This window comes from Phyllobates terribilis, unplaced genomic scaffold (assembly GCF_046119375.1).
Source record: "Phyllobates terribilis strain yellow unplaced genomic scaffold, ASM4611937v1 Scaffold_9__5_contigs__length_417890890, whole genome shotgun sequence".
NCBI classification, from domain to species: domain Eukaryota; kingdom Metazoa; phylum Chordata; class Amphibia; order Anura; family Dendrobatidae; genus Phyllobates; species Phyllobates terribilis.
Genome location: NW_027362769.1, coordinates 278,145,117 through 278,172,624, shown reverse-complemented (window position 1 = coordinate 278,172,624; position 27,508 = coordinate 278,145,117). Strand labels below are relative to the sequence as shown.

Sequence of the window (27,508 nt, the reverse complement as noted above, 5' to 3'; positions counted from 1 at the left end):
TGTATAATAGACAGGGATCCCTTGATATGTGTCCTGGGGTATGTAGTGGAGGTCCGAGTTAATGATGTGCTCAAGACTGCTATTGCCAGATTACTGTATATTGCGCAGAAAGTCATTGTGAGGCATTGGATACAGGACGAGCCTCCAACACGACAAGAGTTTATAAGACAGGCGACTTTTATTATTCAATTAGAAAAGAAATTTATACTAAATGGAAAAAAGACATTATGTTTGATAAGTTATGGAAGCCCTGGTTAGAGAGAGGATGAGTTCCTGAGAGTGCTGTTTTCATTCAATAATAAGGGTTTGATTAAGGTAGGGTGGGAGGGGAGAGGGGGAGGTGGGGTTAAAGATTGTTACTGGTTATAAGAAAAGATGTATGTATGTTCAATATAGGTGTCTTTTTTTTCTTGAATAAAAATCTATCTGATTTAAAAAAAAAAAAAAAAAAAGCTTTGTGCAGGTCTATGATCTTGTACCTGACATCCTTAGAAAGCTCTTTGGTCTTGCCCATGTTGTAGAGGTTAGAATCTGACTGATTAATTGAGTATGTGGACAGGAGTCTTTTATACAGGTGACTATGTAAGACAGCTGTCTTTAATGCACGTAACGAGTTGATTAGGAGCGTCTAACTGTTAGAACTCTCCTGTTAGGTTTTTTCTATTATGCTGGTCACATGACCGTTTTTGCCTATTTAATCCTGCTCCGCCCTTCTGGCCTTGCTGGACTTCATTGTAATTTCTACTCTTAAACTAGCCAGGTGCTTTGTTACCTTTCTCAGTCAGTTTAGCTAGGTCTTTTGACCTCTATGTTCTATGTCGTTTGTTTGTCTTTTTACTGCTACAATTTCTGCTAGGAGGTGTCCATCTTTCTCCCAGTCCCTAGTTCTTGTAGGGATCCCTCCCTCATATCTATAGGTCTTCGTTCAGACTAGCTGAGGACTTTAGCGGGTCTGATCGCAGGATCAGGTTCCCCGTTACATCGTAGGGATCTAGCTTAGTTCTATTGTAGGGACAGATCTCCTGTCTTTCCTTAGTGCTTGTAGCAGATCATAACAGTAAGTCCAGCCCAAAAATTTCTGTAAGGAAAGACCTCCAGTTTCCATCATGGTGTCGGTTCAGGATTTGGCTCAACGCCTGCAGGGACTCTCTCTGGAGGTTGCCAAGCTCCAACAACACGTGAGTAGCTGTTCTGGAGCGCATTTTGTGGAGCCAAAGGTACGATTGCCTGATTTATTTTTTGGTGAACAACAAGATTTTTTTTCCTTTAAAAATGCTTGTTTATTGTATTTTCGTTTGAGACCCAGATCCTCTGGTGATGAATCACAGCGCATAGGGTTCATAATGTCACTTTTGCGCAAAGAACCTCAGGGATGGACCTTTTCTCTCCAACCTAGTGATCCGTGCTTTAGATCAGTGGATAGTTTTTTTTCTGCTTTGGGGTTGTTGTATGATGATCCTGATCGTGTCTCATCAGCTGAGACGGAATTGAGACATTTGAGGCAGGGATCAGGTAATGAGGAAAATTATTGCACTCACTTCCGTCGGTGGTCTGCTCAGGTGGGGTTGAACGATTCAGCTCTGAAAAGTTTGTTTCTTGCTGGGCTAGGTGAAAGGGTTAAAGATCTGCTGATTGCTTATCCTACACCTGGAAACTTGCAGGAGGCAATGCAATTAGCTATACGGGTGGACAGGAGACTGCGTGCAAAGGTTAATGAGTGTAAATCCTCTGCCATGTCAGCTCCGAGTCTTGAGAGGGTCTGTACTGACACTGGAGAGCCGATGGGAGATTGGGGCGATGTCACCCCGCTCTCAGGAAAAAGACCGCAGGTTTTCTGAAGGTTTGTGCTTTTATTGCGGCAAGTCTGACCATTTCATTAAGAACTGTGTGGTTCGTATGAACAAAGAAAAAAAAAGGTCAGTTACGCCCGTATAGCCTGTTTAAACACTAAGGGTGTATTTCTTTCTGCTACTACCGCAGCTCAGGAAGAATTAATTGAATTTAGGGTATTTGAGGATTGTGGTTCAACTCTGAATGTGATTGATGGGGGATTCTTGGAAAAATTTAATTTAAAACCCAAACCTTTGTTATCCCCTATTGCCGTGGTTTCTGTCGATGGCTCTCCCTTGAAATGTGTTACTCACAAGGTTTATGAATTTCCCCTCACTATTAATGGTATTCACCAAGAAAATTTGGATTTGGTGGTATTAAATAATTTGCCTTCTCCAGTAGTTTTGGGGTTGCCCTGGTTAAAATTGCACAATCCTGTACTGGATTGGTCTACCAATGAAATGAAGTCCTGGAGCCCTAAGTGTTATGACAAGTGTTGTTAAGGGGCGCATTGCTGCTGTGGATAAAGGGTAATTACCTGTACCGATTCAGGAGTTTTGGAAAGTTTTTTCTGAGGAGGAGCCGCAAATTTTGCCTCCCCATAGAGACTGCGATTGTACCATTGAATTTGTCCCTGGAGCGACTCTTCCTAAAAGTCGTTTATTTAATCTGACTATTCCTGAGAGAAAGGCTTTGGAGGAATACATACAGACAAGCTTGGCCGCCGGTCATATCAGACCCTCTAAGTCACCTGTGGCTGTTGGATTTTGTTTTGTTAAAAAAAGGACGGCGGTTTACGTCCTTGTTTGGACTTTCGCGAGATTAATAAAATTACTGTACGCAATCCCTACCCACTGCCATTGATTCCTGATTTGTTTAACCAGTTAGTGGAGGCCAAGTGGTTCTCTAAAATTGATCTCTGGGGGGCATACAATTTGTTGCGCATGAAGGAGGGTGATGAATGGAAGACTGCTTTTAACACTCCTGTGGGTCATTTTGAGAATTTGGTTATGCCTTTTGGTCTTACCAATGCACCAGCATTTTTTCAGAATCTTATTAATGACATCCTTAGACCTTTGATCGGCAAAAATGTGGTTGTGTATTTGGATGACATTTTGATTTATTCGCCTGACCTGGAGTCTCATTGGTGGAGTGTACGTGAGGTATTGCAGTTATTGATTGACAATTCGCTTTTTGCTAAGCTGGAGAAATGTGAGTTCGCTGTACAGAGAATTAGTTTTTTGGGCTACATTATCTCCAGCGAGGGCTTTGAGATGGACCCGGTGAAAGTTCAAGCTGTGCAGGAATGGCCTAGGCCTATTGGTTTGAAATCGATACAGAGGTTTTTGGGTTTCGCCAATTATTACAGAAAATTCATTAAAAATGTTTCTATTATTGTTAAACCACTGACCGATCTCACCATGAAAGATGCTAATACGGTTCAGTGGACTACTGAGGCCATTGAAGCTTTTGTGTTTCTAAAGGAGAGGTTCAGCTCTGCCCCCATCCTTATGCAGCCTGATGTGACTAAGCCGTTTTTGGTTGAGGTTGATGCTTCTTCTGTGGGGGTCGGTACGGTGTTGTCTCAGGAAAACAAGGATGGAGTACATCCCTGTGCTTTTTTTTCAAAAAAATTTTCTGAGACTGAACTTAATTACGATATTGGTAATCGGGAATTGCTGGCTATTAAACTCGCATTTGAACACTGGCGTCATCTCTTGGAAGGTGCTGATTTTCCCATTCAGGTTTTCACTGATCATAAAAATCTGATCTATCTTGATGCTGCCAAGCGCTTGAATGCCCGTCAGGCTAGGTGGGCACTTTTTTTTTCGCGGTTTAATTTTTCCGTTACTTACATCCCGGGTACCAAAAATGCTAAAGCTGATGCTTTGTCTCGCAGCTTTTCTCCCATGGTCGGTGCTGAGGAGGAGGAGAGCATTTTACAAGAAGGTGTTGTGATTGCTGCATTGGACTCCGTTTTGGAAGATGAGATTCTTAAAGCACAGGAGAATGCCCCATCTAACACTCCCCATGGGAGGTTGTTTGTGCCTAGGACCTTTAGGAGAGATTTGTTTGTTGAGTGTCATGAGTCTCGGTTGGCAGGTCATCCCGGAATTTCTGAGACCAAGAGACTTGTGGGTCGCAGTTTTTGGTGGCCTGGATGGCAGAAGGAGGTCATTAAGTGGGTGCATCAATGTACTGTGTGTGCTAGATCTAAGTCTTCACATACTCCTGCTGCGGGGTTGCTTTGCCCTCTGGAGGTTCCTAGTGCACCTTGGACACATCTGGCTATGGACTTTATTACTGACCTTCCCCCCTCTGAGGGTTTCACGGTCATCTGGGTGGTCGTGGACCGTTTTAGCAAGATGTGTCACTTGGTTCCTTTCATCAAACTGCCCTGCGCTAAGACACTCGCTAAGGCCTTTGTCAAGGAGATTGTCAGACTCCATGGTGTTCCTACTGACATTGTTTCTGATAGGGGACCTCAGTTCGTGGCTCGTTTTTGGCGTGCCTTTTGTGACAGGTTGGGAGTTCATTTGTCATTTTCATCGGGATATCATCCTGAGTCTAATGGCCAGACAGAAAGGAAGAACCAGGATGTTGAGCAGTTCTTGCGTTGTTTTGTGGCAGACAATCAAGAGGGGTGGTCTGAGTTTCTGCCACTTGCTGAATTTGCTCTTAACAACCATACATCCTCTTCTGCTGGTTGTTCGCCTTTTTTTTGTTGTTCTGGGAGACATCCGTCTTTTGGGTCATTCTCCAAATTGGTATCGGCTGTGCCTGAGGAGGAGAGTTTTTCCGGTGATTTGGAGAGAGGTTGGACGGATGTGCGTGGTAATCTTCAGGAGGCTAACAAAAAATCGAAGAGGTACTTTGACAGGAAATGTCAAGAGGTTTTGTTTACGGCTGGTGACATAGTTTGGTTGTCCTCTAAGAATCTGCGGTTGAGGATTCCTTCTAAAAAATTGGGTCCCAAGTTTGTAGGGCCCTTTCAGGTGCTTCAGGTAGTTAACCAATCTGCTGTTAGGTTGGAGGTTCCTATCTTCTGGAAGATTAATCCGGTGTTTCATGTTTCTCTATTGAAAAAAGCTGATGTATCAGATAGAGACGCCACTGCCACTGTTCCTCCGGTGGTGGTGGACGGGGAATATGAAATTTCGAGCATCCTTAATTCGAGACGGTATAGAGGGAGTTTGCAGTATCTCGTCGCTTGGAAGGGTTTCGGCCCCGAGGATAACTCATGGGTGAGGGCAGATGATGTTTCTGCTTCCAGACTTGTCAGAGCGTTTCACAAGAGGTTTCCTGATAAGCCTGGGCCTAGGGGATCCGGAGGATCCTCAAAGAAGAGGGGGTACTGTTAGAACTCTCCTGTTAGTTTTTTTCTATTATGCTGGTCACATGACCGTTTTTGCCTATTTAATCCTGCTCCGCCCTTCTGGCCTTGCTGGACTTCATTGTAATTTCTACTCTTAAGCTAGCCAGGTGCTTTGTTACCTTTCTCAGTCAGTTTAACTAGGTCTTTTGACCTCTATGTTCTATGTTGTTTGTTTGTCTTTTTACTGCTACAATTTCTGCTAGGAGGTGTCCATCTTTCTCCCAGTCCCTAGTTCTTGTAGGGATCCCTCCCTCACATCTATAGGTCTTCGTTCAGACTAGCTGAGGACTTTAGCGGGTCTGATGGCAGGATCAGGTTCCCCGTTACATCGTAGGGATCTAGCTTAGTTCTATTGTAGGGACAGATCTCCTGTCTTTCCTTAGTGCTTGTAGCAGATCATAACACTAACTGGTCTGTAGGAGCCAGAACTCATAATAGTTTGTAGGGAACCAAATACTTATTTCTCACTGCAAAATGCAAATAAATGTAACTAATTTATACAATGTGATTGCAAACTTACAAAAACAGCAAGGGATCAAATAATTATTTCGTTCACTGTATAATATATATATATATATATATATATATATATATATATATATATATATATATATAAAATTACCTTCCACATGTATTATAATTCCCCTCATGTATAGTGTTACAGCGTGCTTGCTGCTGGGGGAGGATTCGATAGAATGTAAAGCCATGTACTAAAACATGTTTTACTAGGAAAGCTGGAAATGAATAAAGACCTTAGCCAGTGGGCGGGAATCTTAATACACAAAGAGCTTAATGTTGAGGTGAGTCCGATTTACTCTGGCTCTGCCATTACCAACACAGCTGCTACTGATCTGTTCTTTTCTGATTAACTCAAAACTTAAAGCGACAACACAAAATCAAACCTGCTTATGAAATACATATTTAAATGCGGGGAATCCAGAAATGTAATTAGTTTTTTTTAAATTGGAAGTGGTTCCAGAAATATGAAGTTTTATTAAGGCATTTCCATCGTACAACAATGCATGTGCTAGAAATCCAAGAGGCTGAATTAATTCTTTAGCATAAAACACATATACAAATATTTTTCATACAGAGAGATTTCTGCGCGATGTGCCCTGGGCAATTCACTTTTTGAATTGGCGAACGTCTCTGTAATCTTATAAATTTTATTTTTGTTTTCCGTAACGCTTATTTACTAATATATCAACGATGACAACTTTGTTGTTTATCGTGTAAAAAGGCTGAATGCAAATAAACATGAGTAATTTGAGTTACTTTTTATTATGTAGAGCACACTTTTCTAGCTTCCGAAACGCATTTGTTTCGGAACTCAGGCTGCTAGTAATACATAATTTCCTGTCACATGAAACTGGATATGTGTGGAGGGCTTAAAAGCCCCAGAGCTAGCCACATGGTCTTTTTTACTTGATGGACACCATGATGAGGATATCTGGCTGAGTATCAACTGATCACTGCTTGTAACTCTTTTTTCTCTAAAAGGATAATGTACTGATAGGCAAGTGGGATATAAATATTAATGTATGTATGTTTTCAGTTCAAGTGGGTAGGAAGTATAATTAGGTAATTGGGAATTAATCGTATATTAGTACTGTGTGCTATTATTATTGTGTACTGTGTTAGTGTGGTAATTAGTAGTATATTAACTGTAGACTTGTGTGTAATAAATATCCTTTATTGATACATGGTTTTGTCTCAGTTAGTATATAGTATAAGGCACAGATAACGTTAAGGCTTACTAAGTGGATATTAATTATTAATAGTCAAGTTAAACGGTAAGAGCTGGTATCAAGACCTCAATAGAGGTGTAGGACAGTTCCCCCTTTAATAACTGGTATTTTTGGAGGGAAACTCGTCATTTTTCAGACATCCTCTTTAAATTATAATCTATGTGGTATAAAGATTAAGGCACTTGATGTTGGTATTATCTTAATTTCCATTGCAATTTCAATAACATTGCTCATAACCTTTGTAATCTTTAATTTACCTCCATAAAGTCTTTTCTATGTATAGCGATCTGCAGGCAGGATGTTCTACCTTTACCAAGTTGTGGATCCCAATTCTGTGAATAAATACCAAAAATAAGTTTAAAAAAAGAACAGAAAATAAAGAAATACAATGAAAAAACTCATACGTTCCTTTAACCCCTTCACGACATATGATGTACATTTACATCATGTCGTATCCCTGACTTTGATGTGGGCTCGCAAGCTGAGCCCGTGTATTTTCCAGCTGATGCCATCTGCCTCTAACAGCCATGAGTGGCACGATGCTCTGCCAATTTCTGACAGCGGCATTTAATATGCACCGGCAGGGGGCACGACATTCCATCAGCGTGACGTGATTGTGAAGCGCGGATGAGTTGACATGACAGCCAGGGGTTGGCTGAAGCCCTCCATGCTTGTCATGACGTTTCTCTAGTGAAAGCCAGCGTTTAGCTGGAGTTCATAGGAGATCATGATTTTCCCTACAAATATAATACAAGCGATCAAACAATGGCAGCTTCAAGTTCTCTAAGAGGACTAACAAATACAGCAAAAGTTCAAATCCCCCTTTTTACCCCAGTAAAAATAAATAAAAAATACAAATGAGCGGATGAAATAAGTATTAAAAACATCACCAAGTTTAGAAGTAAATATATTTCTAAAGGTGCTATTGACATGAAATTCTCACCAAATGTCAGTAACAACCTATCACATCCACAAAATGCAAATAAATCAAACCACAGATGTTCATAAATTAAGTTTTGTGTAATAATGATAAATGACACAGTGAAAAAAGTATTGTACACACTGAAATTTACTTAGTACTTCATACAAAAGTCTTTGTTAGTGATGACAGCTTCAAGACACCTCCTCTATAAAGTCATATGCGTTGCTCAGTGATTTTCACCCATTCTTCCACACAAACGCTCTTCAAATCCTGAAGGTTCTGTAAGCTCCTGCTAGGACCTCTGATCTTCCATAAATTTTCTATTGGATTCAGGTCAGGTGATTGGCTGTGACATTCTAGCAGCTTTATGTTCTGTCTCTGAAACCAATGGAGAGTTTCATTGGCTGTGTGTTTGGGATCATTGTCTTGCTGAAATGTCCACTCTCGTTTCGTCTTCAACATCCTGGTAGAGAGCAGCAAATTTTTATCAATAATGTCTTGGTACATTTTTCCAGTCATACTTCCTTCAATTATGTGAAGTTTGCCAGTGTCATATACTGAAAAACAGTCCCACACAATGATGTTCCCACCTCCAAACTTCACTGCTGGTATGGTGTTTTTGGGGTGATATGCAATGTGACTTTTGGCCTCCAAGCATGGTGTGTACTATGGCATCCAAAGAGTTACATTTTGGTCTCATCTGACCAGACTATATTCTCCCAGTATTTCACAGGCTTGTCTAAATGTTGATAGGCAAACTTTAAATGCGATTGAACATGTTTTGGTTCTGCAATGGAGTCTTGCGTGGTGAGCGTGCATACAGGCCATGGAGGTTGAGTGCATTAATTTTTCTTTTCTTTGAAACAATTAAAATTGTACCTGCTGGTTCCAGGTCTTTCTGTAGCTTTCCACAGGTGATTTTTGGGCCTTAGACAACTCTTCTGATAGTTCTTTTCACTCCTCTGTCTGAAATCTTGCGGGGAGCACCTGGTCGTGGCCGGATTATGGGGAATAAGAAAATTGGTGCCTGAGATATTTAACCTGCTTTTAGGTCAGATTTTGTCGCTGATTCTAAATCTGCCCCTATTTTTCTTCCATCAGCTCTAGTTAATGAGATGTGATATACCCTATGTATATGCATATGACCAACCGAACACAAGGACTGAAGTCTACTAAACATTATTATTTTTGCCTTCTTGGTTATTAAAATAAATTCATATACGAGTTGTCTTTTATTTATGAAGAATTTACATCACAGACTGAGAATTAAACATGCATTTAAAGTTGTCATTGATACCCTGTTCATTTACTGAGATACCTTGCGCCAGGGCAATCACTTTGAATAGACCAGCAGTAATTTGGCATGATTTGGGTATCCCAGTGTCTTCAGTTTTTTTCTTCTATAGTTCTCAAATCTTGGTGGAATCGTTCACCCTGCTCTTTCCTTAGGTTACCAAGGTTTTCTGGTAAACGATTCAAGTGGCTGTGGAGATAATGCACCTGGATACTCATTGTACAGCCAAGGTGACGGAAAGAAGATAGCATTGTTTCTACTAGTTCAGTGTAGTTATCTGCTTTAGGCTGTGTGCCCACGATGCGTTTTTAATGCGTTTCCGCAGCGTTTTTGCAGCTGCGGAAACGCTGCGGAAACCCATTAAAAACGCATGGTAGAAGGTCTGCAATGTTCCCCAATGATAATCCGCATGTGCTGTGCACATGCTGCGGAAATTTCCGCTGTGGATTATCATTGCGGAAGCGCTGCGTTTTCGCTGCCATTGACTTGCATTAGAACGCGCCAATACCGCAAGACTGCATCTGTACTTGCGTAATTGTCCCGTTCTAATGTGCGGATGGTACCCGAGTGTGGAGAAGAGAAGACTCTCCTCCACACCCAGGTACCATAGAAATTGTAAAAACAAGAATAAAATAAAAAATAAAGATTATATTCACCTTCCGACGGCCCCCGGTCTCCTTCCCTGTGCTTGCGTGCAGGAATGAAGGACCTGCGGTGACGTCACAGTCATGTGACGGCAGGTCTTTCAGTGCAGTGTCCCGCGATCAGCTGGCAGCCAGGAAGGAGCGCAGCAACACACACCGGGCCATCGGAAGGTAAGTATAGGTTTATTTTTTTATTTTTAACCATTCTCTCAGGTCACACTATATAAATCCATGCCGTTTGCATGGATTTATATAGTGTGATCAAGTTGTCAAGCACTTTCCAAGTGATGCTAAAATCGCTTTGAAAGCGCTTGTCAATCTGCATGCGGAAACGCATGTGAATCCGCATGTATTTCGCAGGAAAAACGCATGTACAATCAGCATGTGTTTTTTCTGCCAGGGAGATGCAGAAATGCTGCAGAAATTTTCTGCTTCATTTCTGCATCGTGGGCACATAGCCTTATGGTTCCCAAGAAAATTTTGTACAACCATAGTGAAATAAAATCATACATCTGCCTCAGCATCATTCAATGAGTCTTTGAAGTCTGTTTTTTATGAGTCATCTGATTTGAGTACCGTCAAAAATACCCACCTTTAGCTTCTCCATGTCAGCGCTGTAAATTTTCTGCAGATGTATTCGAAGCATCTTCCCTCTGTTTAGAGCGTTTACAAACTGCTTCAGAGCGTTTACAAACTGCTTCATTAAACCTAATTTGATGTGCAGAGGTGGTAAAACAATCTCATTCCTGTCAACCAATGGTTCTGCAATTATTCTTTTCTCCTACTATCATGTATAGGCCAGTGTTTTCCAAATTCATGTGTGGGCAACTGTACATTATTTCAAAGTAGAGCTGCTACAAAAAAATGAAAGACATTCTGCTTCAGAGGACTGAATAGATCTAAGTTCACACCTAATACCTTAGGCACCCAAAAATTGTTTTTTAATTTGTTCCCCAATTCTTTTCAATCATCTGTCTGAAATCTTGCGAGGAACACCTGGTCACTGCTGGTTTATGGTGAAATGATGTTCTTTCGACTTCCGGATTATGGCACCAACAGTGCTCACTGGAACCTATGCCATCAGTATGTTTTGCAACAATAAGGTTGCGATGGTCTTGAGACAGGTCACTGGTTTTACCCATCAGGAGATGTTTGTTGTGTGGCACCTTGGTAATGAGACACCTTTTTATAGGCCATCAGTTGAACCAGCTGATATTTTTCACCAAGTGGCAGGACTGCTTTCTTATTACTGATAGATTTCAGCTGGTGTCATGAGTTTCCATGGCTTTTTTTTTCTTGAGGGTGGCCCTCAGGTCATTGAGGTTGTAGGGGTTCAGAGGTATGAACATCTCCACGGCAACTCAGCTGATCCCATAGGTTTTCTATGGGATTCAGGTCTGGAGAAAGTGCAGGACACTCAATTTGAAGTGCCCCAGTCTTGAGCAGCGGTTCCCTAATGATGCAACCTTGATGAGCTAGAGCATTGTCGTCCATGAAGATGAAATTAGGCCTGTGCTGTTCGTGCAGAGGCACAATAACTTGATTAATGATGTTATTCAAATACTAGGGTCTTGTCACTGTATCATTCACAAAGTGTAGGGCAGTTATGTATTGACTAAACACATCTGCCCACACTGTAACACCACCAACACCAAAAGCTTGTCTGCTGACAACAGTGGCTGATGCATAACGCTCTCCTTGACGTCTCCAAGATCGTTGGCCGTCATAATTTCTGCTCAGCGTGAATAGACTTTCATCACTGAACAGTACTGAGGCCCACTGGTCCCTCATCCAGCATAGATGCTCCCTGGCCCATGCAAGATGATAATGCCTGTGCCTGGTGGTGTGGTAAGGTACCCTAGCAGGTCATCTAGCACGCAGACCAAGATGATGTAAACGGGTTTGAATGGTCTGAAGTGACACTTGGGTGCTTCTCACCTCCATTAAATGTGCCTGGAGTTGTGTGGCATTCATCATCCAGTTCCGAAAGGCATTGTTCACAATGAAGAGGTCTTCAGTATGGATGTGGCCAAAGGACGTCCACTTCTCTGCCTGTGACTCTTTGAGTCTCTCTGTTGCAACCAGCTGATGACACTCTGTGACACTCTAAGATCATAGGCCACTTCTGTCTGAGAACATTCTGCTTGAAGCCTTGCAATGGCGAGGTACTGTTGATCAATTGTTAGGTGTCGTCTTGGTCTCATGATGTCAAAATGTGAACAGCATGATGTGGAGGATTGTTTAAATACCAATTCAAACAAAATTAGGACGTCGCTTCCATTAAACAACTGCAAGAAGGGATCTTGAAAACGAGCGGAAACTATACAGTATCTATATTGAAAAATTGTGTAACTTTTTATTATAATATTAAAAAAGCCAACTTACTGGAAATATAAATATGGTGGGTTTTGATGAAACCTTCAAATATTGGAAATTAATAATCAAAGGAATGTAACTGTTTGAATTTACATATCTGCTCTCCTTACCCTGCACTCATTAAACTTTTTTCCAGGATTAGTTTCCTCTGGATGGTAAAACCATTTAACTCTCACAACCATGTTGTTTCCCCAGGACTCCCACATACTCTGAATACATCCAATGTATGGTAAGTTTGGGCGTCCTGCTGACAAGAACACTGCACAATCTCCAATCCGTATAATTTCTTTTCCACGGACAATCGCTTTGTAGAATAGCTTACGGGCTTTACCTTTCATTCCTCTCCTCTGAAAATTTAAAAAAGAAAGAACAGAATTAAGTAACTTCCCCCAAAAGTAAGCAAAAAAAAAAATAATGGACTTAAACTTGACTCAAATTTAAGTTCTCCTGGCTTTTCTTCGACGAGTCAGAATGGAACACCCCCCACCCTAACTACCCTACTTGATATTCCATAAAACTGTATGATGGCAAAATTCATGGCAATAGAAAGAATGAAAAACATTATTTACCTTTTGAGTTTCAGTGCTTTTAAATTATAGGTATTGTGATCTCTGACAATGCCATCACAGGAAGCCATCTTCAAAGGGGTTATCAGTTCCAGAAAACACATTTTCAAATACCAGATTAGGTCAGCCACTATTCAAAACCCTCCTTTATCAGCTAGAGAGCACAAAGTGGTTCTTACTCAGAAGCTTCAAAACCGATTTTTTTGAAAGGTAATATATTGGAGTCAAGTACACGAGTGCAGACATGGATTTTTCCTATCCATAAAACGTAGCAAATAGAAAAAAGGTGCACTCCAAACAGCAATAATATGCTATTAAAAAAAAACAACAACATTTTACTGTATGCAATTTCTTTTAGTACAATTTCAATAACAATTTCATATATTACCATATACTGATGAAATGTCCTTAACCCCTTCACAACATTTGATGTATCCATACGCCCAGGTTGGCTGGTACTTACCGACCTTGGACGTATGGATACATCATGGCGATTGTCAGCGCACAGGAGCTGTGCGCGTGCGATCGTTGCCGGATGTCAGCTGATTCTGACAGCTGACACCCGGCATTCGGTGTCAGGAGTGGTGCCACAGTGGTGTCGTCATGACAACATCCGGGTCACCAGAACTAGCAAACTTGCTAGATCATGCACAGAGCATGATGTAGCAAGTTTGTCAGTGCAGCGCTGACATTTTGTACAGCATAGAAATGCTCCTGCATTCGTGTGCTATCGAAGCGATCAGTCTGCAAAAAGTGAAAGTCCCATAGTGGGACAAAGTAAAAAAAAGGAATTGTAAAAAAATATATAAATATACGAGGGGCATTCATTAAAGATTTCCCCTGACCCACTTCCTGTGGACTGAGTGTTATGTTCTGCTACCAAAGCTAAGGAAAGAGAGGAGATCTGTCCCTACTATAAGACTCAGCTGAATCCCTACGATGTAACAGGGAACCTGATCCTGCGATCAGACCTGCTAAAGTCCTAATCTAGTCTGTACGGAGACCTATAGATTTGGGGAGGGAATCCCTACAAGTACTAAGGACTGGGAGGAATATGGGACACCTCCTAACAGAAATAGTAGCAGAAAGACGAACAAACAAAATAGATAGAACATAGAGGTCCGTAGACCAAGCAAACTAACAGAGTTAGATACAGAGCACAGGCTAGCTAGAAAGTAGATATACAATGAAGTCCAGCAAAGCCAGAAGGGCGGAGCAGGATTAAATAGGCCAACAAGGTCATGTGACCAGCAAAGGAAAAAAAACCTAACAGCAAGGTTCTAACAGTACCCCGCCTTCTAAGAGGATCCTCCGGATCCCCTAGGACCAGGCTTATCAGGAAATCTCCTGTGAAACGCTCTGATAAGTCTGGACGCGGAAACATCATCTGACCTCACCCAAGAGTTATCCTCGGGTCCGAAACCTTTCCAGGCCACAAGATACTGCAAACTACCTCTATACCGTCTAGAGTCAAGGATGCAAGAAATTTCATATTCCCCGTCCTCCACCACCGGAGGAACAGAGGCAGAGGCGTCACCATCCGACACAACAGCTTTTTTTAACAGGGAGACATGAAAGACCGGATTAATTCTCCAGGAGGTAGGAACCTCCAACCTAACAGCAGATTGGTTGACAACCTGAAGCACCTTAAAGGGCCCTACAAACTTGGGACCCAATTTCTTAGAAGGAATCCTCAACCGCAGATTCCTAGAGGACAACCAAACCATGTCACCAACAGCGAACAAAACCTCCTGTCGTTTCCTATCAAAGTAGTCTTTAGATTTTCTGTTGGCCTCCTGAAGATTACCACGCACATCCGTCCAAACTCTTTCCAAATCACCGGAAAAATTCTCCTCCTCAGGCACGGCAGATCCCAACTTGGAGAACGACCCAAACGACGGATGTCTCCCAGAACAACAAAAAAAAGGCGAACAACCAGCAGAAGAAGATGTATGATTGTTCAGAGCAAATTCGGCAAGTGGCAGAAACTCAGACCACCCCTCTTGATTGTCTGCCACAAAACAACGCAAGAACTGCTCAACATCCTGGTTTTTCCTTTCTGTCTGGCCATTAGATTCAGGATGATATCCGGACGAAAACGACAAATGAATTCCCAACCTGTCACAAAAGGCACGCCAAAAACGAGCCACGAACTGAGGACCCCTATCAGAAACAATGTCAGTAGGAACGCCATGAAGTCTGACAATTTCATTGACAAAGGCCTTAGCGAGAGTTTTAGCGCAGGGCAGTTTGACGAAGGGAACCAAGTGACACATCTTGCTAAAACGGTCCACGACCACCCAGATGACAGTAAAACCCTCAGAGGGGGGAAGGTCAGTTATAAAGTCCATAGACAAATGTGTCCAAGGAGCACTGGGGACCTCCAAAGGACAAAGCAACCCCGCAGCAGGAGTATGTGAGGACTTAGATCTAGCACATATAGTACATTGGCGCACCCACTTAATGACTTCCTTCTGCCATCCAGGCCACCAAAAACTGCGACCCACCAGTCTCTTGGTCTCAGAGATTCCGGGATGACCTGCCAACCGAGATTCGTGACACTCAACAAACAAATCTCTCCTAAAGGTCCCAGGCACAAACAACCTCCCATGAGGAGTGTTAGATGGGGCATTCTCCTGAGCTTTAAGAATCTCATCTTCCAAAACGGAGTCTAAAGCAGCTATCACAACACCTTCTTGTAAAATGTTTTCCTCTTTCTCAGCACCGACTATGGGAGAAAAACTGCGAGACAAGGCATCCGCCTTAACATTCTTAGTACCAGGGATGTAAGTAACGGAGAAATTAAACCGCGAGAAAAACAGTGCCCACCTAGCCTGACGGGCATTCAGGCGCTTGGCAGCGTCAAGATATATCAGATTTTTATGATCCGTAAGAACCTGAACGGGAAATTCCGCACCTTCCAAGAAGTGGCGCCAGTGTTCAAATGCGAGTTTAATAGCCAATAATTCCCGATTACCAATATCGTAATTCAATTCAGTCTCCGAAAATTTTTTTGAAAAAAATGCACAGGGATGTAATCCATCCCCGTTATCCTGAGACAATACTGCGCCAACCCCCACAGAGGAAGCATCAACCTCAACCAAAAACGGCCTAGTAACATCAGGCTGCATAAGGATGGGAGCAGAGGTGAACCTCTCCTTGAGATACACAAAAGCTTCAATGGCCTCAGAAGACCACTGAACCGCATCAGCACCTTTCCTGGTGAGATCAGTCAGAGGTTTGACAATACTAGAAAAATTTTTTATGAATTTTCTATAGTAATTGGCGAAACCCAAAAACCTCTGTATCGATTTCAAACCAATAGGCCTAGGCCATTCCTGCACAGCCTGAACCTTAACCGGATCCATCTCAAAACCTTTGCTGGAGATAATGTAGCCCAAAAAACTAATTCTCTGTACAGCGAACTCACATTTCTCCAGCTTAGCAAAAAGCGAATTGTCCATTAATAACTGTAATACCTCACGCACGCTCCGCCAATGAGACTCCAGATCTGGCGAATAAATCAAAATGTCATCCAAATACACAACCACATTTTTACCGATCAAAGGTCTAAGGATGTCATTAATCAGATTCTGAAAAAATGCAGGAGCATTAGTAAGACCAAAAGGCATAACCAGATTCTCAAAATGACCCACAGGAGTGTTAAAAGCAGTCTTCCATTCATCACCCTCCTTCATGCGCAACAGATTGTATGCCCCCTTAAGGTCAATTTTAGAGAACCACTTGGCCCCCAATAACTGGTTAAACAGATCAGGAATCAATGGCAGTGGGTAAGGATTGCGTACCGTAATTTTGTTAATCTCACGAAAATCTAGACAAGGACGTAAACCGCCGTCCTTTTTTTTTACAAAAAAAAATCCAACCGCCACAGGAGACTTAGAGGGCCTAATGTGACCGGCGGCCAAACTTGTCTGTATGTATTCCTCCAAAGCCTTCCTCTCAGGAATAGTAAGGTTAAATAAACGACTTTTAGGAAGAGTCGCTCCAGGGACAAATTCAATAGAACAATCATAGTCTCTATGGGGAGGCAAAACCTGCGATTCTTTCTCAGAAAAAACTCTCCAAAAATCCTGAATAGGAACAGGCAATTCTCCCCTATCCAAAGCTGCAATACGCCCGTTACAACACTTGTCATAACATTTATGGCTCCAGGATTTAATTTCACTGGTAGACCAATCCAGTACAGGATTGTGAAATTTTAACCAGGGCAAACCCAATATTACTGGAGAAGGCAAGTAATTCAACACTACCAAATCCAATTTCTCATGGTGAACACCATTAATAGTGAGAGGAAATTCACTGACCTTGAGAGTAATATTCTTCAAAGGGGAGCCATCCACAGAAACCACAGCAATGGGGGATGATAAAGGTTCAGGTTTTAAATTGAGTTTTTCCACGAATCCCCCATCAATAACATTCAGTGTAGACCCGCAATCAACAAACACCCGAAATTCCATTAATTTTTCCTGAGCAATCGTGGAAGCAGCTAAAAATATACCCTTGGAATTTAAACAGGCAATACGGGCGTGACTGACCATTTTTTTTTCTTTCTTCATACGAAGCTCACAGCCTTTAATCAAATGACCAGATTTCCCGCAATAGAAACACAAGCCTTCTGAAAAACGACGGTGTTTTTCATGAGAGCGAGGTGCCACCGATCCAATCTCCATCGGTTCACCACTGTTAGTACACACATTATCATAACCAGAAACTGACATAGCAGAGGATTTGCTCTCATTAACCCTAGCACGCAGTCTTCTATCCACCCGTATAGCTAATTGCATAGCCTGTTGCAAATCCTCAGGTGTAGGATAAGCAATTAGCAGGTCTTTAACCTTTTCACTGAGCCCAGCAAGAAATAGACTTTTCAGAGCAGAATCGTTCCACCCTGTTTGAGTGGACCAACGACGAAAATGTGTACAATATTTTTCCATATTACCTGATCCTTGTTTTAAACGTCTCAACTCAGTCTCAGCTGATGCCACACGGTCAGGATCATCATATAATAGTCCTAAAGCAGAAAAAAAACTATCCACTGATCTGAAGCATGCATCACTAGGTTGCAAAGAAAAGGCCCACTCCTGAGGCTCTTTGCGCAAAAGTGACATTATGAACCCTACGCGCTGGGATTCATCCCCAGAGGACTTGGGTCTCAAACGAAAATACAATAAGCAAGCATTTTTAAATGAAAAAAATTCTCGATGTTCACCAAAAAATAAATCCGGCAAACATACCTTAGGCTCCAAGAAATATGCTCCAGGACAGTTACTCACGTGCTGACGGAGCTCGGCCACTTCCAGAGAGAGTCCCTGCAGGTGTTTAGCCAAATCCTGAACCGACACCATGATGGAACAAAAAAAATCTTTCCTTAGAGAATTTACAGGCTGGACTTACTGTTATGTTCTGCTACCAAAGCTAAGGAAAGAGAGGAGATCTGTCCCTACTATAAGACTCAGCTGAATCCCTACGATGTAACAGGGAACCTGATCCTGCGATCAGACCTGCTAAAGTCCTAATCTAGTCTGTACGGAGACCTATAGATTTGGGGAGGGAATCCCTACAAGTACTAAGGACTGGGAGGAATATGGGACACCTCCTAACAGAAATAGTAGCAGAAAGACGAACAAACAAAATAGATAGAACATAGAGGTCCGTAGACCAAGCAAACTAACAGAGTTAGATACAGAGCACAGGCTAGCTAGAAAGTAGATATACAATGAAGTCCAGCAAAGCCAGAAGGGCGGAGCAGGATTAAATAGGCCAACAAGGTCATGTGACCAGCAAAGGAAAAAAAACCTAACAGCAAGGTTCTAACACTGAGAGCAATAAAACTTTCCGCAGTTATTAGTCCTTCTCTACATAGGTGCTACATAGGGACACACACTCCTCCCATCTCTTTAAGCAACTGTAAACACCTCGCTTGTAGAAGTTGACATGTTGCTCCAAAAGCCACGTAGTGACTTCGGAAATCAGAGTCTCATCTGGAAAATGCTTGCCCTTCAAAAATAACTTCATTTTTGGAAAGAGGTGGAAGTCCGATGGTGTGAGGTCGGGTGAATAAGGGGGATGCGGTAGAATTTCAAAGCCACAGGAGCATGCTTCCATTTGGACAACATGTGAGCTGTGAACTGGTACATTGTCTTGCAGAAGGCGGACATCTTTGGTGAGCATGGTCTCTTGGTTTTGATGGCCTCCAGCAAATTGTGCAGTGAAGAATAGTGTGCCCCAGTGATAATGATACCCTTTGCTAGGAAGTCCATCAATGCGTGCTGGTCCCAAAATACTGTGAGCATGACCTTGCCTGCCGAGGGTTGGGCACATGCCTTCTTTGGAGGCAGTGAGTCATGATGCTTCCATTGCATTGACTGGACTTTTGTCTCAGGATCACAGTGATGGACCCAGCTTTCATCTTGTGTGATCAGTCTGTTGAAAAAGTCCTCCTGGTTTCCATGGCCCTGGAATTAGAGCTGTTTGCACCGAAGTCCGACCACATTTCAATTGACGATATCAGTTCTTGACTACATCATATGATGGGGAATCATCACCATTAACCTCTTTCATCTCATGGAACGTCTCCTTTGGTGTGCGGCCTTTCAAGTAAAGGAACTTGATCACTGCTCTGTATTCCACTGGGTCCATTATCAAACCTCACTCCACTTCAGCACCAGTAAAATCAAGACCATTATCAATTATGAGTTGCAAATTGGCACGTAACCTATAGAGACTTATATCATTACACATGTGAAGTTTCAGCGTCCTATGATAATTGAAGTGGGTCATATATATATATTGTACTCAAATAAATATTTTTATGAAAAAAAAAAAAAAAAGTACACATATTTGGTATCGCCGCGTCTGGAACAACCCGAACTATAAAACTTTCCCACTAGTTAGCCCCTTTAGTGAACACCGTAACCCCCCCCCAAAAAAACGAGGTAAAAAATTATGCTTTATCATTATACCGCTGAACAAAAAGTGGAATAAAACGCGATCATAAAGACGAATGTAAATAAAAATGGTACCACTGAAAACATCATCCTGTGTCGCAAAAAACAAGCCGCCGTATGGCTCCAACAGTGGAAAAATAGAAAAGTTATAGATCTCAGAATAAAGCGATGAAAAAATAATATTTTTTTTCGATAAAATAGTTTTTATTGTGTAAAAGTGCCAAAACATAAAAAAACTATTAAAAATGTGGTATCGCTGTAATCGCACTGACCCGAAGAATACAGCTGCTTTATCAATTTTATCACATGCGGAACGACAAAAAACCTCAAAAAACAATTCCTAAATTGCTGTTTTTTGTTCATTCTACCTCCCAAATATCGCAGTAAGGCCCGGCTCACATTTATACTGTGCTAAGTGCTTACACCGGGGTTTCTGTGTAAATCTCTGAAATACGTGATTCAGACGGATCCCCCGGCAGAAGATTCCATATAAAGAGGCAGATGAAGTCACTGTGGACACTGTCTTGCCTTTGATCTGGCGGTGTCCGCCTTTTTAGGCATGCATAAAAGCGCCGTTGGCCACAGTTTTGTGCACCTCTGAAAAAAAAAAGGACACTGCTGAACAGAGGCCAGACGAAGTCAAGAGTAACTCTACTGCCTCATGATAGTGAATGGATTCCTTGGGGGTTTCATCTGAATGACGTCATTCGGAGATTTAGATGGAAATCTCAATGTAAGTGCGCGATAAATGTGATCCAAAATGTAATGTAAAATGTTCCCAATAAAAGCTTCAACACAATCCACAAAAAAGCAAGTCCCCACTCAGGTCCGTCATATGCTATTGGAAATATAGGGGGTGTTACACGCACACCGCTAGGTTCAGATAGGGACGAGACAGGTTACATGAATTCTTTGGAATCCTGGGGGAACCGTTACTCAGGTTGACCATATTCTGCAGCTCTCTCAGTCATACAGTGGATATTGACCCTCAGGCACAGACAGGTGGGCGGATTCACTTGCTGACCAGACACATTTGACAAGAGTCATTATAAACGGTAGAACAGTAGCATTTAATATGAAGCCGAACGGCCAGTGCAATTTAAGTCTATTGAGCAACAGGCTCCAGTAACAAACTGCACAGTATCTTCTTAAAGCACAAGAATAAACAGTCTTTCCAGTAGCACAGTACAGCAAGTCTCTTTAGCAGCACACTTCTATGCACCCACAGCCACGGGCTTTTCCTTCACAAAGGCACAGTAGTACACAGCATTCTTTATCCTGCATTTAGATGGAGGGGAGGAGGGTTTGATGAGGGATATGATCCCTGAGACACAATTCCTTCCAAACCTTATTTTTCTACCCGATAATACCCTGCACTGTTAGTTCAGGAAGTCTATCTGACCTGTGTTTAACTTCACTTCTGATCTGAATCCTGTTCACTTCCCGGGCACTTCTGTGAGATACAGATCACACACACACCACCTTTCCCTTCGGCTTCAGCAGAACTAATAAACAAGTACCCCACAGCCCCCCTGGGGTTCTGCTAACCACTCCCTGTCTCCTGTGACTGTGTTAACCTCTCTAGTTGCTGGATGCTTCTGAAGCACAACACTTCCTGTCTCCTGTAATTGTGCTAACTCTAATTGTTGCTGGATGCTTTTGAAGCAACAGCTCTACTTCAGCATGTCACACTCTTCCCTCCTTTTTGAATGTCATCTTCGACATTCGCCTTAATTGGTCAATCTGACCAATTCTGAGACAATGGTGAAAGTTGAGTAACTTTATATACAAATGGGCCTTGTCACATTGGCATAACATTTATAAACATTTATAACAACCTATTCTATGACCTTTATCTTGTTGTACTCCCGTAAAAAATAAACAATTAACACAATTAACAAAATCAGCATCTCTTCAGCTGGAGCTTTTCGTATGTTTTCAACCAGCTCTCTCTCGCACTAGGCCTTAACAGTTCTTTGTTCCTACAAAGTCTTTTAAGGAAAATCAAAGCATGAAAACAAGTCTTTCCACTAGGCAACATCTTCCATACTGCCTCTCGGTGGTGAATACCACTCAAGTTGGCTTACCTGGTCCGCAAGCAGAGATACCCGTTTCCAGTCGACAGTCCTTGACACTAGACTCGGTTCACCAAGTGTCTCGTACGTCAGCATCACGATCCTCCTCACTTCTCGAGTCGACATCCTCCTGGTGGGTTGTGCCTCAGAAACCACGGGTTCTTTGGTTACAGGAGTTTATTCCACCGCACTCATTTCCCATGCTTCTTCAGATGCTCTTAGAGCTGCCTCTGTGTACTTTTCCAGAATCGCCTGTTTCCACACGGTCTAATTCCGCTCCTCCTGAGTGTCGATCGGTCTCTTCAGTGATCAGTATTCGATAATTAGATCTGAACTGAATTTCATCTGTACTCCTTGGTACAAACTCTGGAGCCTCGGGACTTAGTTCACTCTCCTGAGGATGGTACATCCCTCTCCTTGCTGGTCCGACAAATACAACAGTGTGCTCTTCCTCATCGGAACTTTCAAGGTCACTATCCACCTCCGGAACTTCAATCTGTGGTGGTCTCTTAGTTGATCTCGGTTGATGTTGGTCTGCTTCTGGGAACTCTTGTTGTGATGGAAGATAATCACAGGGTAGTAATAAATTCCGATGGACTATTCTACTTTTCTTGTCCCCTCTTTCCAATCGGATTTCATACACTGGACTGTCATCGGCTTTCCTCTTTAAGACCATGTACACCTTGTCTTCCCAGTAAGAACGAAGTTTTCTTGGACCACCTTTTTCACGTACGTTCTTCACTAGCACCTGGCTTCCCGGTGTCAATTCTGCTCCATAACATTTTCGATCATAGTACTCCTTACTCTTGCTCTGCCCTTGCGTAACCACTTTGGACACTATGTTGTATGCCTCTGCCACCCGTTCCTTCCATTTCCGAACGTACTCCAGATCGGTTTTGTAAGTCTCTGACACCGGAGTATCGAGCATGATAATAAACAAGTTCCCCACAATCCCCCTGGGGCTCTGCTAACCACTCCCTGTCTCCTGTGACTGTGTTAACCCCTCTAGTTGCTGGATGCTTTTGAAGCACAACACTTCCTGTGTTCTGTGATTGTGTTAACTCTAATAGTTGCTGGATGCTTTTGAAGCAACAGCACTACTTCTGCATGTCACAGGGCTTCCACATTACTGGTACCACAAAGGCTCTGGAAAAGCAAAATAACTTCTCGCCCTCCAAAATAAATAAAGCAAATTCTGAATTCAGGAAATGTCCCCTGGCTTCTGAGCCCCAGTGTGCCTAAACCGCAGTTAGCATCAGGGCTGTGGAGTCGTTAAGCCAAACCTCCGACTCCTCAATTTCCATGACACCGACTTCACGACTCTGACTCCTTCATACATGGGTCATGTTTAAGTGATTTTACTGTAGTGAAATTTACTGTAGCACAGATTAATCTCAGCTAAAAGTCTAGACCCTTAGTTCAGGAATAGGACAGACATTTATAGGACATTTCATAACTTTCCCAAATTCTTATGAAAAAAATATTCCCCCGAAACTGCATTGAACTACTGTACCCAATTTATTATATATTTTAGGAGTTGGAGTCAGTCCATTTTATACCGACTCTGATTCAGACTCCGACTCCACCAGAATGGACACAGACTCCGACTCCATGACTCTGACTCCACAGCCCTGGTTAGCATCCATATGTTTGGCATTTCTGTAGCGATGAGAGCCCGCCTAATTTACAGGCGCATGTCTCAGAAGCATGAGCTGGGTACAAGGAACTGGTCACTACAATGGCAGTTTGCAATTTTCACTCAGCAACATCCGCTGCTGCTCGTTTCTAGAAAACACCCATGGAGTCAAAATCGTCACTATACCAGTAGATAAATTCCCAAAGGGGTATAATTTCTAAAATGGGGTCACTTGAGGGGGGATTCTGCTCTTCTAGCACCTAGGGGCTCTGTATATGGAGTCTGCAAACTATTCTAGAAAAATCTGCGTTCCAGGAGGCAAATAGCGCTCCGTTCCTCCAGAGTCTCGCTGTTTGGCTAAGCAGTACTGTACAGCCACATATGGGGTATTTCTATATTCAGAAATTGTGGGACGAATTTTGGTGCCATTTTTACCCATTTCGCATTGACAAAATGTAAAATCTGGGGCTGTAACAAAATTTTGGTGGTAAAATGTAATTTTGGCTGGGGACACTTTAGGATGGCGCGCGCTGTCCCTTTAAAAGGATGGGACCGCGAGAGTATGCCCTAAGCCGGAGCATCAGCAGCCGAAGCAGGAAGTGCGGGACGGAGGTGTCTCTGCCGGGGAAGGGAGGCCGAAGGCAGAGATACTGGCGCTACGTGGGAAATGTTATTTATGAACTATTTGCGTAACAAGACTCTCTGGTTTAAAGGCATAAAAATTAAAAGTTTGAAAAATTCTAAATTTCACCAAATTTCCATTTTTTCACAAATAAAAGCAAGTCATATCAAACAAATTTTACCAATATCATGAAGTACAATATGTCACCGAATCAGTGCGATCTGTTTAAGTGTTCCTGAGTTATTACCTCATAAATGACTTCAATATGAGATCCAGACTCCAAGACATGTAGCAGACATAGAAGCAGTCAGTTCCAAATGCACTTAATTAGGCTATGTTTCAGCGGTACGCCCCCTTTCTCAAGCCAAGAAAGGGGGCGTTCCCCCGAAACGTAGCCTAAGTCAGTGCATTTGGAACTGACTGCTTGTGTGTCTTAGAGTCTGGATCTCATATTGGAGACATTTGTGCAAAAAGAAAATGTTTACACTTGTCAAACAAGGATTAAAGACATTTCATCTGTATATAGTAATACATGAAATTGTTATTAAAATTGTACTAAAAGAAATTGCATACAGTAAAAAGATTTTTTTATAGCATATTAATGCTGTTTGGAGTGCACTTTTTTAAATTTCTTAGAAGAACCTGAAACATCAGTTCATTACATGTGTTTTCACACCAAATAGTTTATTTTTACCTGTGGAATCATTACTTAGGAATGGCAGACCTCTTGGGATTACAGCACCAGACATTATGTGATATTTTTATAAAAAAAATCCTTCTTACAAAAATGCATTATCCAAAGCGCATAATTAAGGACAATAAAAGGAATTAGTGATTTTTTTTTGTTCAGACACAAAATCGTGAACATTGTTTTCAAACCTCATTTACATGAAGTGGCTTTTCCTGACTGCAAACTTTAAGACACTATGACTAAAAATTTCCTGCTGATAAGTGATCTTTGACTTTTAGCCCAAACAAATGATGTGTGTAATACACACATGTAAAAGTTTTGCATGGTCAAAATAAATAAAAAAATATTGCAAGTTGTTTTCCCAGGAAAATTATAATGCAGTGCTCAACAAAGTGGGTGTTTAAATGGGCAAAAAGGTTTAAGGAAGATTTATGAATTGCAGCTTTTTAACCCCTTAACCTGTGATGTACATTTCCATCGCAGTTTGTATGCCTAGTGTGTTGAACAGGTACAGAAGCCGAGCCAACTCCGTATGTATGCATGAACACTGGCTGATGGGACACATCAATGGTGATATAATAAATCACATACTAATGCCAGTATTATAAATTATTTGATTATCTTCTCTAAGACTGCCACTTTATGTCAACCAAGAATTAGGGGTCTTTCTCTGTGTGAAGAAATGGCACCAAGGGGACCCGCAGAATCCCGCTTCTTCTTCTGGTGGATCCACACCCCGCCACCTGCTTGACGTCACACTACACCAGACGGAGCACGTGATACGGCTCTACCCTTTGCAATAGCGTGACGTTCCGCACCCCCTCAAGGACGCGTAAGGTCAGATCGGCACAGTTCTACACCGTCACCTTCTGTTCACATAGGTACAGAGAGGCACCAGGGGTGGTCCACTCAGACGCTGACGTGGCCCCACACTCTCCCACACTCCTGACAGGCTGAGAGGCTCTTTCACTACTCCAGTGAAGCAGAGCCTTGTCAGCCTGGATAGAGCTGCCACCAGTTTCTATTTGATATAACAGACATATCGGGCTAGAAACCAGCCCGGTAGCGCGTCGTTGACCGAACAACAGACGTGAGGTTCGTGGTTCGAGATAAAAGACCAGCCCAAGCTTAAATTATATATTTAATCGCCATAAGGGCTCACTAAACAATCTACTATATACACAAGGTTCTACATATTCAGTGGTCAGAGCTAAAAATACAAAAGCATGGTACATCAAGAATAACAGATCTTAAAATCAATTACCGGTTAGATGGAAAGCATGGCTTGGGGGTTGGGCGACCACATGGGGAAGAATGTGTGCCCTGCTTGGTTGCTGGGCTCGTCCCTCACGTCTGCATGTCACGAGCTTTCCCAGGGAAAAGACAATAGGCTTTTGCAACACAGACCTTCCAACTCTCTGGGAAATCCCACTACCTGCCCCCTGTTCAGCCCAAGTCTTTACCCCCTGTTCCTTCCTGGTTAAGAGACTCCCAGAACTAACGTGGCCCATATTTCCTTACTTGATGGTCCCAGGGAACCGGTTCTGGTGTCAATGGAGCCGGCCAGGCCCCTGCTACGTGTGGGTACCAGACACAACAGTTGTAGGAGGTTCCAAAAGGCTGGGAAATGTATTTCCTTGTCCCTACATGCTAGAGTGGGCTAGGATGCAGTCTGGCATTCGCTATCTTCCCCTGAGCTAGAAAATCCATTTTGTGAAGAGCTGGGACATATAGTTCTTCCACAGCTCGGTATAGAAATATATTACCATACCCAACAGAACACTTGTTGAGAACAAAGAGAGGATCTCAGCAAGGGGCTTGACTGTCAGCTCAGCTCACACTGCAGAGGGACACTCACACTGAAGCCCCCCTTCCTTCTCTTTTACAGCTGGGAGTCAGGTTACCCTGTGCTTGGAGACCTGACAACCAGGGAACATGTGATTATTCTAGAATATTCTTCACACACTGTATATATCATGAGTCCTTTATCAATTTTTTGGCATATATCTGTAATTATTATCAGTACCGATTCTGTTTGGACTAAATTACTGCACGTAGATATAACATATCATGTCATGTGTAGCATATATGGGAAGACAGTCGGAAATGAATAACATATCTGTGTGTGCATGTAAGCAACCTTTAAAATCTACATTTAGACAATATAAAATAAATCTTTATTGGTAACTCATTGAAGCAACATAAGTCAGTTTATCAGCTTTTTTTAATAGATATCCTACAGACCTAATACACATATACCTGTTTGGTCTGTCACTCATATTCATAGACTTATGGCGCATGACGCCCTGTTCCCTAGAGATGTACTGTACAGGCCGAGGGCACTCAGCGTCCCTGTTGCCTTCTTAAACCTTTCCTCCACTGCTGACGCATGCACTGATTAGGGACTAGATTATGCAGGCTCCCTGATATGTGTGAGCAGACTTATGCGCCGGCAACAGAAGGAGAACGACAAACGCATTGGTAAGCTTTCCGTACTGCACAGGCGCCAGCGGGGAGTGAGAGGGGCTAGTAAAGAGGCGTGACCGCATGATTCATAGTGAGGCGCTAATCAGATGACGCGATAGGAAAAGACATTTTCCCTTCTCCCAAGTGAACTGCGCAGGTGCTGGGTACGGGGACATTTTAAGCAAACTGACAGCATTCTATTGTTCTTCAATTGATGATTACCATGGGCTGGAGCCATGGTTTACCCTGACACTCTGAGTCTAGTATTGGTTTGTGCTGTTAGCTCATCATGTA

The 27,508-nt window shown here is 42.4% G+C and overlaps 1 protein-coding gene across 4 annotated transcripts in view; it reads right to left on the bottom strand.

Moving 5' to 3' along the window:
* Positions 1 to 27,508, bottom strand: part of TNRC18 (trinucleotide repeat containing 18) — a 739,821-nt gene that overhangs the window by 20,547 nt on the left and 691,766 nt on the right. For all 4 annotated transcript variants that reach the window (XM_073647819.1, XM_073647820.1, XM_073647817.1 and 1 more), the window contains 2 exons: positions 12,301 to 12,537; positions 7,212 to 7,286 (listed from right to left, as the gene is read on the bottom strand). In XM_073647819.1, coding sequence (XP_073503920.1) covers positions 7,212 to 7,286; positions 12,301 to 12,537 — 312 coding nt within the window. The remainder of the gene's footprint in view (positions 1 to 7,211; positions 7,287 to 12,300; positions 12,538 to 27,508) is intronic.